The sequence below is a fragment of the Canis lupus genome, chromosome 18, assembly GCF_003254725.2.
Source record: "Canis lupus dingo isolate Sandy chromosome 18, ASM325472v2, whole genome shotgun sequence".
In the NCBI taxonomy this organism is placed as follows: domain Eukaryota; kingdom Metazoa; phylum Chordata; class Mammalia; order Carnivora; family Canidae; genus Canis; species Canis lupus.
In genome coordinates, this window is record NC_064260.1 from 42,927,511 (window position 1) to 42,942,613 (window position 15,103).

At 40.8% G+C, this 15,103-nt stretch overlaps 1 protein-coding gene across 1 annotated transcript in view; it reads left to right on the forward strand.

Moving 5' to 3' along the window:
- AMBRA1 (autophagy and beclin 1 regulator 1) overlaps positions 1–15,103 on the forward strand; it is a 170,132-nt gene that overhangs the window by 123,346 nt on the left and 31,683 nt on the right. The window contains 1 exon segment of the mRNA XM_025452015.3: positions 3,788–3,898. Within this exon segment, the coding sequence (XP_025307800.2) occupies positions 3,788–3,898 (111 nt within the window).

The window sequence follows — 15,103 nt, forward strand, 5'->3', positions numbered from 1 at the left end:
GTTAAGCATCTGCCTTCCGCCCAGGGCATGATCCTGGAGACCTGGAATCAAGTCCCACATCAGGCTCCCTGCATGGAGCCTGCTTCTCCCTCTGCCTGTGTCTCTGCCTCTCTCTCCCTATGTCTGTCTTGAATGAATGAATGAATGAATGAATGAATGAATGAATAAAATCTTTTAAAAAAAACAAAACTGTAGGCTATATTTATTTAGCTGGAGTTTTCTCCAAGGGATGAGTTTGGTCCCTGGGGAACATTTGGCAAAGTTTGGATACAATTTTGGTTGTCTCAACTGGGTGACTGGGTGTAGTATGCCTCTGGCATCTATTGGGCCGAGGCCAGGGATATTGCTAAACATCCTATAAAGCCCAAGACTTACTCTGTGCCCTAAACAAAGAATTATCTGGCCCAAAATATCAATAGCGGAGGTTGAGAGACCCTGAGTCTAGCTTGTTCCATCCCATTATTACTGAGAAAACGTTGAGGCCTCAGAAATCTCTCAACAGTCTCTCAGGATTTGGCTTCTGAGGCTAAGTGCCTCCTATGTAAATATTTTGTAGCTTAGTCCATTAACTCATTCTGGCACATTTCCTATACCTTCAGCTTAGTGGCCAGAGGCCTACTAAATGGTTGGGGCTTTTTAATAGGGTGATACTTTTTCTTCCTGATGTTTCCGAGAGACAGGCTCAGCTGGCTTGCAGCTCTTATAGAAGAGAACCTGGTGACAATACGCTAATCTGTTGCTGGCATCTTTTGCTTCCTAATCTATGTTTACACGGCACTGAAAATCGACTCTCTGGTGCCAGGCTCCATTTCTCCTCAGCGCTCTGGCACCATTGGCAGAGAACACCTCCCTAGTCTCTTCCATACAGTGCTGTCATCCATGTTTATTACATTGCACAGCTGTTCTCCAGAAGACATTTCTGGAGGCATGGACGGTACAGGAGCTACTGGAGCTGGGGGTTGGAGTCTTAATCATTGTGTTCCCAGTTGCAGATCCACAGCACTCTTAAAGCATGTGGTATTTTCCTTAACTGTTTTCCTGATTGTAGCTCCCATCCTCTCCTCCAGATTTTAAGTTTTTGGAGTATGGATTTTGTTTCTTCAGTTTATTTCTTACTCTTTTAGCAGCTAGCATTTTGTTCATCATCTACTGAGAAATCAAACTAACCTTCTATCATTTGGTGTTTTATGATCTTCTGTTAAAAGTTGGATGACATGATAAGGAAACTATAGTGGTGTAAGGGAGACTGGTGGTCAGAGAGATATGTCAACCACCTAGATAAGCAAGCCAGGACAACAGTTCATAAGCTTAGTGATGTTGAGCCTGGATTAGAGTGAAACTGAGTAATTCTTTCCAAGGAAGTGGTATTCCTTAGAACTAATAAATGATTTTCATTATCAAAGGGGCATAAAAAAATTAAAAAGTTTTATTAAGAAAGTCCTATATGGGGCAGCCTGGGTGGCTCAGCAGTTTAGCACCGCCTTCAGCCCAGGGCCTGATCCTGGAGACGTGGGATCAAGTCCCACATCAGGCTCCCTGCATGGAGCCTGCTTCTCCCTCTGCCTGTGTCTCTGCCTTCCTCTCTGTGTGTGTGTCTCTCATGAATAAATTTTTTTTAAAGTCATTTTAAAAAAAAAAAAAAGGAAAGAAAAAGAAAGTCCTATATGTAGCTTATCCTCCTCATGACCCAGAAGAAGTTCAGCAAAAGTTCTCAAGTCAGGTGTAATTATTATAGAATATTCTATAAAGGTTAACATTTTTAAGAAGATTTATTTATTTACCTCATCTGGGTGATATGCCACAGGGCCCTCAGTAGGAGTTTGAGGTCAGTGGGCTCATTGACAACACCCCCAAATGCTGACTTTCTCAGGCCTTCAGGGTGATCATGACCATCTGGGTCTATGTCTTTGAATCTGTGAGATTTTAAAAGAATATTGTGGTGTAGGTAGTGTATCTAGAACAGTATTTCAACCTTTACTTGATTATTACTCTCTGAAGGAGACTGTAGACATTTTCCACCTAATGACCCCCCCTCCCATGAAATTTTAATATCACAGATGGGCTGTATTTCTGTCATATACTACAGTATATAGGAGGCAAGCTAGTGATTGCACTAAGACTTCCCCATGAACCAGTTTTTGCCCCCATAGGGGCAATATTACCCATATCGAGAATACATAATCTAGCAGTATTATCATCTTGGAAATGAACTGTTATTTATACCTTTCTTTACAAATTGAAACTGCAGGGATGCTTGGGTGGCTCAGTGGTTGAGCATCTGCCTTCAGCTCAGGTCATGATCCTGGGGACCTGGGAATCGAGTCCCCCATCGGGCTTCCCACAAGGAGTGTCCTCCCCTCTTCCTATGTCTCTGCCTCTCTCTGTGTGTCTCTCATGAATAAATAAGTAAAATCTTTTAAAAACAAAACAAATCAAAACTGGGACAAGGACACTATCAATAAACTAATGTTGAAGAGTCTTCCCATGTAGTGGCTTGCTGCAACAGGAAAAGAATGAGAGGAGTACTTTCCTGGCTTGTATAGAGAACATTTTCTCTCTGAACAACCTCTTGACCATTTGAGGACAGAATAGAGAAAGACCAGGAATGGCAGAGCAATAAATGCAGCTCAGAATAGAGAAAGACCAGGAATGGCAGAGCAGTAAATGCAGCTCATCAAATGGGGGGAAAAATACAGATGCCGAGACCCTTTTACAGTGATATGCAGAGGAGGAAGATGGTAATAACCGAGGAATCTAGGTATAAAATTGTCCGTTGTTCCAAGGCTAGTGCGCTCTAACAAGTTCAGTTTCTTAAAGTAAGAGGTGATTTGCAGCAGAGAATACCATTTAGGTTGTCTAGCATACAACAGTGTTCTGTTCTCCCGAGAGGGTTTGGCTCTGTCTGATCAAAAGGGTGGTTGTGTATGAAATGCACCTCGGAAGGAGGAGGAAGAAATGACATGTTCATGTAAATGAAATACAACTGCAAATTAAAGTGTCACCCTGTTAAAAAAAAATCCATTTTTTATTTAATTGGTTACCAAGGAAAAGAATGTCATCCAGAAGTGTATATCTCAGGGAAAGTTAAACCGTGAGATGTTTCAAGTGAACCTGGATTCAGGGAAGTTCTCATGGGGCGGGGAGGGGAGGGGTTTGTAAAATATTGCCTTAATAAAAATACTCTGATACTGAAAAGCCAGACTCATAAATTTCTGCTGTGTTACATGCCAGGGGTCCAGAAGAAATTAACAACGATGACTTCATTTGTTCTTTACTGTCTCTGTCTATCCAGTCAGCTGCATACTGGCTGTCTCTTCTCTTCCCTGAAAGACGCCTCCTTTTGAGATGTTTTATTAGGAAGAAGGTCATGTACAAAGGAGACATTTTCTCCCAAAGAGCACTGCTTACAACAAAGACATCCAGGAATGAAATGCTTTTCTGTGTTAATGTTGTCCTCCCATTTTTTTACTTACCCCCCCAACCCCACATGTTTATGAAAACTCTGTCTCTTTAGAATAAGAGTCTGGCAGACAAGACGTACACAGTACCTGCCACATTGTTGGCACTAAGGAAATGTTAAGTAATCATGGGAGGGGCTGATGAATGGGATTATGTTTCCGGTAGGATTGTTTCTGAGACGTGTCTGGTTTCTCTTTGAGATGGGGACTTGGCAGATGGTTTTTCCTCTTCCCCCTCTCCTGCTTATCCCAGTACATGTCGTTTTACGTGTACAGAGGAAACATGGATAAAGACTATAATGTGTTCTCTTTGTCTTCTCCCCCACCAGGGGCAGTGATTGGTGATGGACAGTCAGCTGTGGCCAGTAACATTGCCAATACTACCTACCGGCTCCAGTGGTGGGACTTCACTAAGTTTGACCTCCCGGAAATCAGTAATGGTAAGCCAAAGTAGAGCTGGTACTGGTAGAAGGGGTATTTCTTATTGGTGAGCCAGAACTCAGAAACCCATGGAGCACCAGCATTTTCATCATCTTGTTGATCAGCTGATTGCCACCTGCCATTTCTGCAGCTCTCAGGCAGTCATTCAGCAGATGTGTTTTGAGCACCCACCGTGAGGAGTGAACCATGGTAGCTGCAGTGCTAGGAGCAATGCCAAGATAGATGGATACAAAGATGAAGGTGTCTCTCTTCTGGGGAGTTTACCAACTGTTAGCTCATTGTCCTAAGCCTCAATGTTTAAGTGAAACTGAAAAGCAGAGAAAGGGAAGGGAGTGTAGGAACTGAGAGCTAGTGCTTATGCCCCTTGAGGAAAGCTTATGGTGATGTTAAACTCATTTATTAATCCAGAGCTCGGTGGAACAAAGTAGATGACATGGTTCATATGTGATTTACAAACATGTCTGTCTCATAGTCCATTTTCCCAGCTTCCAGGGGAGTCTGCAATCCCATGTTCCAGCTGTTCATCACAGCATTTTAGACAGCTCGCTTCACTTTTTATGTAGAAGGACTTGCACATTCCTAAGAAGTGGCAGTTCAACTTCTACTTGAATACTTCAGGTGATAGGCCACACTATCTGATGAAATGGCCTGATCCATCACTGATAAACTCCTGTTATTGTTCCCTTCTCTTATTTCCTCCCATCAGTCCTGGTTCAACCTCTGAATCTCCACAGAATACGTCTAATGATGTCTCTTCTGATGGTCCTCCAGCTGTTTGAAAATAAATTGCCATTTTCCTTTAAATCTTTCTTCTCCAGCCAGACTTCCTTCCTGAGATTCCTTTTACTGACCTGGTTTCCAAATCCTTGATGGTTCTGTTCACCTTACCTTTTGACTTTAGGGGGCCAGAACAAAACAGTAGAAAACTCCAGATGGGAGCTGTCCAGTACATAGCATAATGGTGGTTTGGACAATGTTAATTCAGCCTGAGATTTCAACAGTTTTTTCTGAAGCCACTGTTCAGTTTATGGTCACTTCAAATTTCTGGATAATTATTAAGAAACCAAGGCTCTGGGGATCCCTGGGTGGCTCGGCGGTTTGGCGCCTGCCTTTGGCTCGGGGCGCGATCCTGGGGTCCCGGGATTGAGTCCCGCGTCGGGCTCCCGGCTTGGAGCCTGCTTCTCCCTCTGCCTGTGTCTCTGCCTCTCTCTCTCTCTCTGTGTGTCTATCATGAATGAATGAATGAATGAATAAATAAATAAATAAATAAATAAATCTTTAAAAAAAAAAAAGAAACCAAGGCTCTACCATTCTGTGTTTATTTGTGCATTTTGAATCTTTTAAAAACCAAAACAAGTTTGTATTTGCCTCAATTAAATTTTATCTTAATAGTGTCAGTTGCCCTTCCTGGCTCCTCCCTCTCACTGTCTTTTGGATTCAGTCCCTCTCTTTCAATCTTACATCACTTACTAATTTGATAAATACACTTTTTCTATCTTCCTTTGGATTACTATCACAAATGGTGGATCAGTCAGGACATTGTACTGGGCCTTGTGTGATGTTGCTGTGGACTTCCCTCTTTGACATTTTTGGTTCCTGAATTAGCACCCTGGGCATGGTGTTCACAATTGAAACCCACACTGGAACACCTGGGTGGCTCAGCAGTGGGGCGACTGCCTTTGGTTCAGGGCCTGATCCTGGAGTTCCAGGATTGAGTCCCATATCAGGCTCCTTGCATGGAGCCTGCTTCTCCCTCTGCCTGTGTCTCTGCCTCTCTCTCTCTCTCTTTGTGTCTCTCATGAATAAATAAATCTTAAAAAAAAAAAAAAAAAGAGAGAACAAAACCCCCTGAAACCCATATTATTTTTGTAATCTTGTCTATAAAGTGTTGTAAGAGTTTGTCAGATGCCTTAAAATAATTAAGATATTCTCTGTGGCATTTCCCGATATGCCAGTCTTGGTATCCTTATCACACCATGAAAATGAGGTTAATTTTTCATGTCCTGATCTTAGTGTAACCACAGTAGCAATCATTTCTTTCCTTCTAAGTGCTTATAAGCCACATGTTCAATAATCTTTTCTTTAACTCTGCTGGGAATCAACTGCAATCTACGTTTTCCTTTGTTGAATACTACGTTTGCTTGTTCATCTCCACGTTCTGGTCCAAATCTTCTTTGCCATAATTTATTTCCAGTTATTTTGTTTATATTGTTTACTTGTTTTTTTTTTTATTATTATAATCTGAAATACATTCACCATTCAAAAATTTTTAAACTAGGGATGCCTGGGTGGCTCAGTGGTTGAGCGTCTGCCTTCAGCTCAGGGCATGGCCCCGGAGTCATAGGATCAAGTCCTGCATTGGGCTCCCCTCAAGGAGTCTGCTTCTCCCTCTGCCTATGTCTCTGCTTCTCTCTGTGTGTCTCTCATGAATAAATAAATAAAATCTTAAAAAAAAAAAAAAAAAACTTTTAGGGATGCCTAGGTGGCTCAGTGGTTAAGCGTCTGCCTTCTACTCAGGGATGATCCTGGAATCCTGGGATCGAGTCCCACATCAGGCTCCCTGCATGGAGCTTGCTTCTCACTCTGCCTCTGCCTCTCTCCTTCTGTGTCTCTCATAAAAAAATATATAAAATCTTAAAAAAAAAAAAACACTTTTAAAATTTAAAATAATTGACAGTGAAAAGTTTCCCAGCCCTGCTCCCAGCCACCCGCTATTTATCCCCCTAGGCAACAACAATTAGCAGTTTCTTATATATCTTTTCAAGGATATGGTATGTGTGTATATACCAACAAATGCAAATGTATATTTTTCCATCTTCTCTTTAATCCAGATGGTAACATGTTACACACACTTCTTTCCGCACTTCATTTTCTGTGAAGTACACTTTCTGTACTTTACAATATATCTTGGTGATCCTTACATACTTGTATATAAAGAGTTTACTCTTTCTTTGTTAATGACTGCCTAGTATTCCATTATCCAAATGGAGTCTCTAGGTTCCATTTTTCAACCAGTCTTCTTCTGAGCAACTTAAAAATTTTTTTTTGTCTTTTCTATAGAAAACATGTTTCGGTTTGTCATTTTGCACCTGTGTAAGAATAGCCATTAGGATAAATCCCTAGAAATGGAATTGTAGTTAGGAAGAGTATGTACATCTGTGATTTGGGTAGATGCTTGTTAAGTCACCTTCTGTAGGGGTTATGTCAGTTTATACACTTGCCTGCGTTGATAAGAATGCCTGTTCCCCCTAAACTCTTGCTTACAGAATGTGTTACCGTATTTTTGGATATTTGCAAATCTGATAGGTAAAAAATAGTATGCAGGTATTTTAAATTTGTATTTCTCATACTACAAACCAGGTCATGTGCCTCTTCATATGCTTAGTTCGTGTAGTGTATATTGCCTTTTCTTGACCTGTCCATGTGCTTTACCTATTTTTTACTGTTTTGCTGATCTTTTCCTTATCAGTTCTACAGGAGCTCTTTCTAAATCATAAAATTAACTTACAATAGGAGTTTCCTAGTTGTCATATTTCTTTTGACTTTGCTGAAGGTTATTTTTGTCATAGAACTTATTTTAAGTAGTCACATTATCCAACTTTCCATTTATGGTTCCCAGATTTTGTGTCATCATTAGGAAGATCAGTTAGTACTTTTATATTTTAGTTTTTTTACCTTTAAGCTTTGATTCACTAGAAGTTTAACATGGTCCCAAATGAGCAGAATATGATCCAGCTTTTACCCCATGTGGTTGCTCTTTAGTCCCAACCAGTTTATAGACCATTTTCCCCATTGATTTGGGATGTCACTTTGATCCTATTTTTACTTTTCTTTGTATGTTTGGGTGTATTTCTAGATTATCCATTCTGTCTTCGTTACCTTTCTGATTATTCATGTGAGAATACCTGCCACAGAGGTTTAAGTTTTCAAGTTTTGTGTTTAGAATTTGGTAGGACCCATCTCTTGTTATTTTTTTTTTTAATCCAGATTTTCCTGTCTGCTCAAGCAGTTCTGTTTTCCAGTATGGGCTTTAAAACTATTTTGCTTCTTCCCTTCACCCTCCCTGAAAAAATTCTGTTACTGTAATTATTGCAATCACATTAAATTTGTAAATTAAGGGGATCCCTGGGTGGCTCAGCGGTTTAGCACCTGCCTTTGGCCCAGGGAGTGATCCTGGAGTCCCAGGATCAAGTCCCACGTCAGGCTCCCGGCATGGAGCCTGCTTCTCCCTCCTCCTGTGTCTCTGCCCCTCTCTCTCTCTCTCTCTCTCTCTGTGTCTGTGTGTGTGTGTGTGTCTACAATAAATAAATAAATAAATAAATAATATTTAAATTAAATAAATAAATTTGTAAGTTAACTTAAGGAGATTCAGTATCTTTATTTTTTTTATTTCTTTAAAAGATTTTATTCATGAGAGACAGAGAGAGAGAGAGGCAGAGACACAGGCAGAGGGAGAAGCAGGCTCCATGCAGGGAGCCTGACGTGGGACTCGATCCTGGGTCTCCAGGATCACGCCCTGGGCTAAAGGCAGCGCTAAACCGCTGAGCTTCCTGGGCTGCCCCAGATTCAATATCTTTATGGTTAGATTTAAGAACATGGTATGATTTTCCATTTCTTCAAATTTCTCTTGTGTTCTTAGGAATGTTTTAAAGTTTTCATGTAGATCCTATACATTTTTTTCCAAAGATTTATTTATTTGAGAGAGAGAGAGAGAGAGAACACAGGTGTGCATGCATGCGAGCAGGAGGAGGAGCAGAAGGAGAGGAAGAGAATCCCAAACAAACTCTTTGCTGAGATCGTGACCTGAGCTAAAATCAAGAGTCAGATGCTTAATTGACTGAGCCACCCAGGGGCCCCTAGATCTTATACAGCTCTTAAGTTTACTGTTAGAAGCTTATTTTTTAAATCGTACTATCTTACTGAATCGTTTACTAATTATGATTGTTACCCAGAGTAATCTCCTGGGTGTTCTAGGTTTGTTATCTGTTAAGTAATGATAATTTTACCTTCTATATTTTAAGTTTTATATTTGTGATTTCTTTCTCTTGTTTGCTTTGGCTACCATCAAAACAATGTTAAATAATAGTCATCCTCATATTGCTCCTGATTTTAGTGGGAAAACTTCTAACTTTTTCTCAGTACTTTTTTTTTTTTTAGTTTTATTTAAGTAAACTATACCCAACATGGGACTCGAACTCATGACCCCAAGATCAAGAGTCACATGCTCGAGCCTCTGACTGAGCCAGCCAGGCATTCCTAGCTTTTTCCCAGTAAGCATATTCCTGGCTTTTAGGTTGAACTAGAACTAGTTTGTCATTTTAAGGAAGTCATCTATTCCTATTTTATTAAGAGTTTTTATCAAGAATGGATATTGAATTTAGTCATGACTTTTCAGTATCTATTGAAGATGATCATATTTTTTTCCTCTCCTTTGATCTACTAGTATAATCATTATGTTAATAGATTCTGTAATATTAAACCCATCCTTATATGGGATGTGGAGTATTCTTTAATGTAAAATTCCTTCCATGTGGCTTGCTGATAGATTTTTTTCACTAATATTTGTAAGTGAGATGGCTCTGTCCAGTCTTCTTTTTTATGAAATCTGTGATTTTTGGTATCAATGTTATTATGCTTGTGTTATAAATATAATTTGGAAGTTTTTCTTTGGAATGGTTTAAATAAAATTGTAATTATACTTTTTATACTTTAAAGGTCTGGTCCTGATGCATGCATGCCTACTTGCTTTTTTGCTTGGTTGTTTTTGCATGCATAGGGGTAGGTAGTTCTTTGATAAATTTCTCTATCAACTTCCTATGATGGTTAAACACCTGAACTCTTTTTCTTTAAGATGTTATTTATTTATGTGAGAGAGTGAAGAGAGGGCGTGAGCAAGTACATGTGTGTGTGAGTGGGACAGAGTGCAGAGGGAGATGGAGAAGTAGGCCCCTGCTGAGCATGGAGCCCGCCTCAGGGCTCTATCCCAGTCCCTGTAATCATGACCTGAGCTAAAGGCAGATGCTTAACTGACTGAGCCACCCAGGTACCCCAAACACATGAACTCTTAAGCTACAGTGTCTAAATTCAAATCCCTGGGCAGCTGCCTTCTAGCAGTATGACCTTGGTTAGTTAGTTATTTAATCACTCCACTTTCATTTCCTGATCTATAAAATGAGAATTGTAATAGTGCAAACCTCATAGTGTAGTTATGAGAATTAAGTTAGTTTATAGTGTTAGGCATTCTGAACAGTGCCTGTCATATACTAAATGGTCAGTGAATGCTAGCTATTTTCATCATATCTTTTTCTAGAAAATTGCACCATGAGTCTTTGAGTGATGGCCATAACTCTAAAAATTCCCACGTGCTCTCGTCTTTAGAATTCTGAGGTACATATAGTCATCATCTCTGGAGAGTGATGTCCATATGAATAAGATGTTGCTCTCACCCTGTTGCCTTATCTGTAATAGGCTTCTCACCCTTCTCAAGCATGTCATTTCCACCCAGTGACAGATCATTTGCCTTGACAGAAAAGCAAAGTATTCAAAATATAGGCATTGAATATGCTGCTGGCATAGCTTTGATTGGCCTTTCTGATCGTCCCTAAGATGTTTTGTATAAGCCTCAACTTTGGGGATTCCTTGGTGACTCAGCGGTTTAGCAACTGCCTTCGGCACAGGGTGTGATCCTGGAGTCCCAGGATCGAGTCCCACATCGGGCTCCCTGTGTGGAGCCTGCTTCTCCCTCTGCCTGTGTCTCTGCCTCTCTCTCTCTCTCTCTCTCTCTCTCTCTCTCTCTCTCTCAAATAAATAAATAAACAAATAAATAAATAAAATCTTTAAATAAGCCTCAACTTGTTCCAGCTACAACTTTCTATAATTCTCCTTCTGTGTTTCTTCTTACCTCTTTTGATCATGAAACTTTAAAACCTTAGTTATGAGAAAGCAGCATCATATGCAACGAGATTGACTAGGTTGGCTCATACATCGTGTTAGAATCCTACTTTTTAATAGTACCTAGTTTTTTTTTTTAAGAGTTTTGACCTTAGAAGAAAAACTGAATCCTGGGAGTTAAGGGCATCTATGTCTGATGATAGCTAGTGTTCCTTTCAATAGTATTACCCTCTAGAATAACAGTCACTTTTATCTTAGTTTCCCATCATTATCTCTTAACTGTTTGCTGGTTGGTCCTAATAAAGTCTAGTTACAGTTTACATCTTCACTCTTGATAGATTTAGCTATGAGAAAAAGTAAGTAGGGAATCTCTTTTGCTGTAGGATTCATTTCTGAAAAATACATACGTCTCAATGAAGGGTAGCCTTTGGCTTTGGCACAGCCTGTGCCTGGGAGCCACTGGTCTTGAGTTTTACATGTGTTCAAAAGCCACTATGTTGCTGGCCACCTGACTTACCTGAATGGCATTTAACTTTTTTCTGGAGTTAGGTTAAAGCTTCTTGCCACATGTTTCTTTCAGTTGGGATGCAGTATTAATGAATTACTCTCTGTAAAGTTTAGAAGTTTATGTAAAGGCCTCACAGACATAATTTTGAGACCACTTTCATGAAAAAATAGCTCAGTGGGTTCACTTTGGTTTTTAAGAGTGAGCTTTTATTGGGTAAAGAGGATTGGTCACTTGGGTACCTTGCCAGAACCAGCCTTCAGAAATCCAACAGCTATGTTCTGTAAGGCAGACATAGGAAATATAGTGATTGGTGCCTTAGGGGAGGGCTTGTAGTGTCATGTGGAATACTGTGTAGGAGGTCTTATTCTGCAACCTGAGGGCCTCAGAGATAGCCAAAAGGAAATTTTCCTGCTGATTTAAACCCCTTTGAGCTTTCCAAATCAGTATCTAATGCATTTGCAAAAGTACTGCAACTGCTAATCGCTCCCATGGCCTCATCTTCCCAGCCAGCAACAGGCTACAAATCGATCTTTGTACAAGGTGTTTGTTTATAATTTATGGAGCTGATAGGAAGGCAGAGCCATCTGCTCCTCCAGGCATCAGTATTTCTAACCCCTCCCATTCCCTGCTAGGGCATTTTCACTTGGAAATCATTTATAATTAGGAGGAGATTACATTGCAGAGTCTGGAACATGGCTTCCTGCTGTCTTCTGCATCATTTTTTTTCCCCCTGGAGCTGCCCCCTGAAGCTCTTAAGCAGCTTTGATTTGAAAAATCCTTTCTTTCCTAACCTTTATTTCCATTCTGAGCTGCCCCCTCAGTCTTCCCCACATGTGTTTTTGCCTTTAAGTGCAGGGCAGGTTGCTGGAGCCATAGCTCAAGGATCAAGGACTGTTTAGTAAGGCAGCAGTTTTCCCATGTGGTCCCAGACCAGCAGCATCAGAGACACGTGGAAACTTGTTAGAAATGCAAATTCTCAGGCCTCATCCCAACATTCAGTGTTTTAGTAAACCCTCCAGGTGATTCTGTTGCATGCTAACACTTGAGAAGCAGTGTCAAAAGGCCAGGCAGGGAGCAGAACAAAGATTTCTTGTGGTGTGTGGGTTACCAGTATCTTAGGCTTTATTACACTTCACGTTTTTCTCTATCTGCTTACATTATTGTTAAGTCCAAAGAGTGAGTTGTCTTTGTCATTAGTGCATTACTTTCCTGGGGCCCAAGAAAACAAGTAACAGATCTAAGAAGTCTCTACCTGTGTAAAATAACTCATCAAAATTTCAACCTTAGGAGGAGAAGCAGCACAAGTGAGTTGAAGCAGTGACCACTCACCATGTAACTGAACATTTCCATTTCCACGTGGGAAATTAATAGACAATGAACAGCAAATAAAAGCTGCTAATTGGAACTTTGAAATAAAAATGAAATTATAAACACACCACCCAGTGCTTGCAGAAACGAAGCTACCAAATCACTGTGTGCCTGCCACATCCCTTTCATTAGGGCAGGAGCGAAACCCTAGATCACTAGCTGCACAGTTTCTGCAATTAAACCTGCTGCTGGAGAAGCTCTGCTTGAATTTTCAGCATTCTCTTTTCATTTGTCATTTGCATGTCTGTCTGTGTGCTCACTGCAATGACTGGGAGTGCTTTCGAAACTGGGTGGAGTTGGTGGAGAGGGGACAAAATTTGTGAGGTGGCCACTGATTTGGAATTATAATGTAGTAAACACAAACACAGTGGTTTGGATTGGAGGCTGACAAAATGTTTTTTGTCTATATGCCCAGTTTTTCAGGGGCTTAGAGCCAAGCTTTCCAGAAGAAGGAAAACCCTACTTGTACTTTCCTTCCCACCCTGGCCCCACTTAGGAATTAATCTGGCAGTAAGCAGTTCAATGCTTTTTTTACTTTGGTGGTGAGTTTTGAGAGTTACTGTAGGCTTCTATATGTTTAACGGAGTTACATGTTAACACACGAGTAAGATCTATGTAACAGTAAGATAGAAAAGCCTTTCATAAAATACACACCATGCATTTTTAAGACCTTTAATGTGGAATAAATGGTAATTGTGCAAAACCATCTTAAAATTTGGTGGTCACAGTTTCTTTTTATCTTTCTGATGGTTGTGTCAGCCTCAACATTAGAAAATCAAAATGGACTCATTCCTGAAGCTTCCCCTGTTCCTTTATTTCTTCCCCTTCCCTTTTTCATATATTCCCAGCTGGAATCATGTGTCAGTCCAGAGAAGTAAGGAAAGATTGTCATCTTTTTGGCACCAGGCTTGGGACCCTGAGTAAGGAGCATACGGTTGCAGTGCTAACTAGATAAATCTAGCCACACAGGGTAGAGCAGATGGTGGGTTGGAAGTTGAGCAGTACAGAGCCCTAATGGTGATAGCAGTGAATATTTGGATGTCATTATTTTATTAGTTAGCAAACAGAGCCACCCTTGTGGTCCCTTTCGGTTTTATGTGTAATGGTGCTGTAGGTGTCAGCCCCCGATAGTTGGCACAATAGCCCAATCAATGTGTTCTGATGTCTTTTGGGATCTACGTTGTCATCTCTGTGGCTTCATTAGCAGCACACAGGGAAAGGAGGATGAATATAGGGTGTTAGAAATCACTCTGTGTTCCTGAGACCCTAAGCCTCAAGACCCCTGAAAAGCAGTTCTTTGTTTTGTTTTCCTTAATTTCCTGCCTTTGGGCTTCCTGGAATAGATCACCTGGAATCTTGTGAAGGCAACTGAGCTTCGCCTCTTCTTCTTGTTTTTTTTTTTTTTTTTGGTTTTTTTTTTTTTAAACCATATAATGCATTTGACAGTGAACATCCAGGTAATCTCCAAATAAGAGACCAAAAAGTGGGATGCCTGGGTGGCTCAGCGGTTGAGTGTCTGCCTTTGACTCAGTTTGTAATCCCAGGGTTTGGGGATTGAGTTCCACATCAAGCTCTCCACAGGGAGCCTGCTTCTCCCTCTGCCTATGTCTCTGCATCTCTCTGTATATACAGTCTCTCATAAATAAATAAATAAAGTCTTTTTAAAAAAGAGACCAAAAAGTTTCTTTGCGTGTGAATTTGAAGTAGTGAGACAGCCTAGAGGAGCATGGTCCCTTTGGATGTGTTGTGCTGTTCCCATGGTTTGGGCACTCTATTCCCCGGTTCACATCAAGGGTAAGCAGTTTCCTCCTGGCAGGGAATTACACAGTGAGCTTCGGAGATTTCAAATGAAAACCAAACCACAAGCGTGCAGGAACAGGCCCAGTGCTGGCCAACATCTCCTTAGTCCTTTTGTGTGGAGTGGGATCTCCACTTCCCCACTGATACATTCCTCCACCCCACCCTCACCCTTACCCTGCTCCCTTGTGCTGAGCCTGCTGCCTGGCTGACCCTGGGCTTAATTCTTAGTAGCTGCTAAGTACAGGCTGAGGCTGCCCCTGGATGTTGCTTATGGTATGGATAAGGCCTAGAGCCTAGTGAGAAAGGAAGGGTTCTAGCCCTTCAGCCATGACTGGGCTGTGTTTTTCTTTGTCCTCTCTTGTGGTGTTAGGGGCTGTCTGGAAGATTGAAATCTGTAACTGTTCCATTTCTCTGAAATCGGAAAGTAAGACCCAAACTTATGAAATGACTTACTTCTCTGAGGGCACATAGCAGCTGTGCAGTAGGACCTTCACCCCAAGGAAGCTTCCCTGCATCACCTTTCTCTTGGAATCAGTGGTTTTGCATTTTCATTCATCCTAGTTTTGATCTTTTGGACAATAACACCTGTTGAGTGGCTCTTTAGGAACAATTTTTAATAACTTTTTCCTTATCTAAT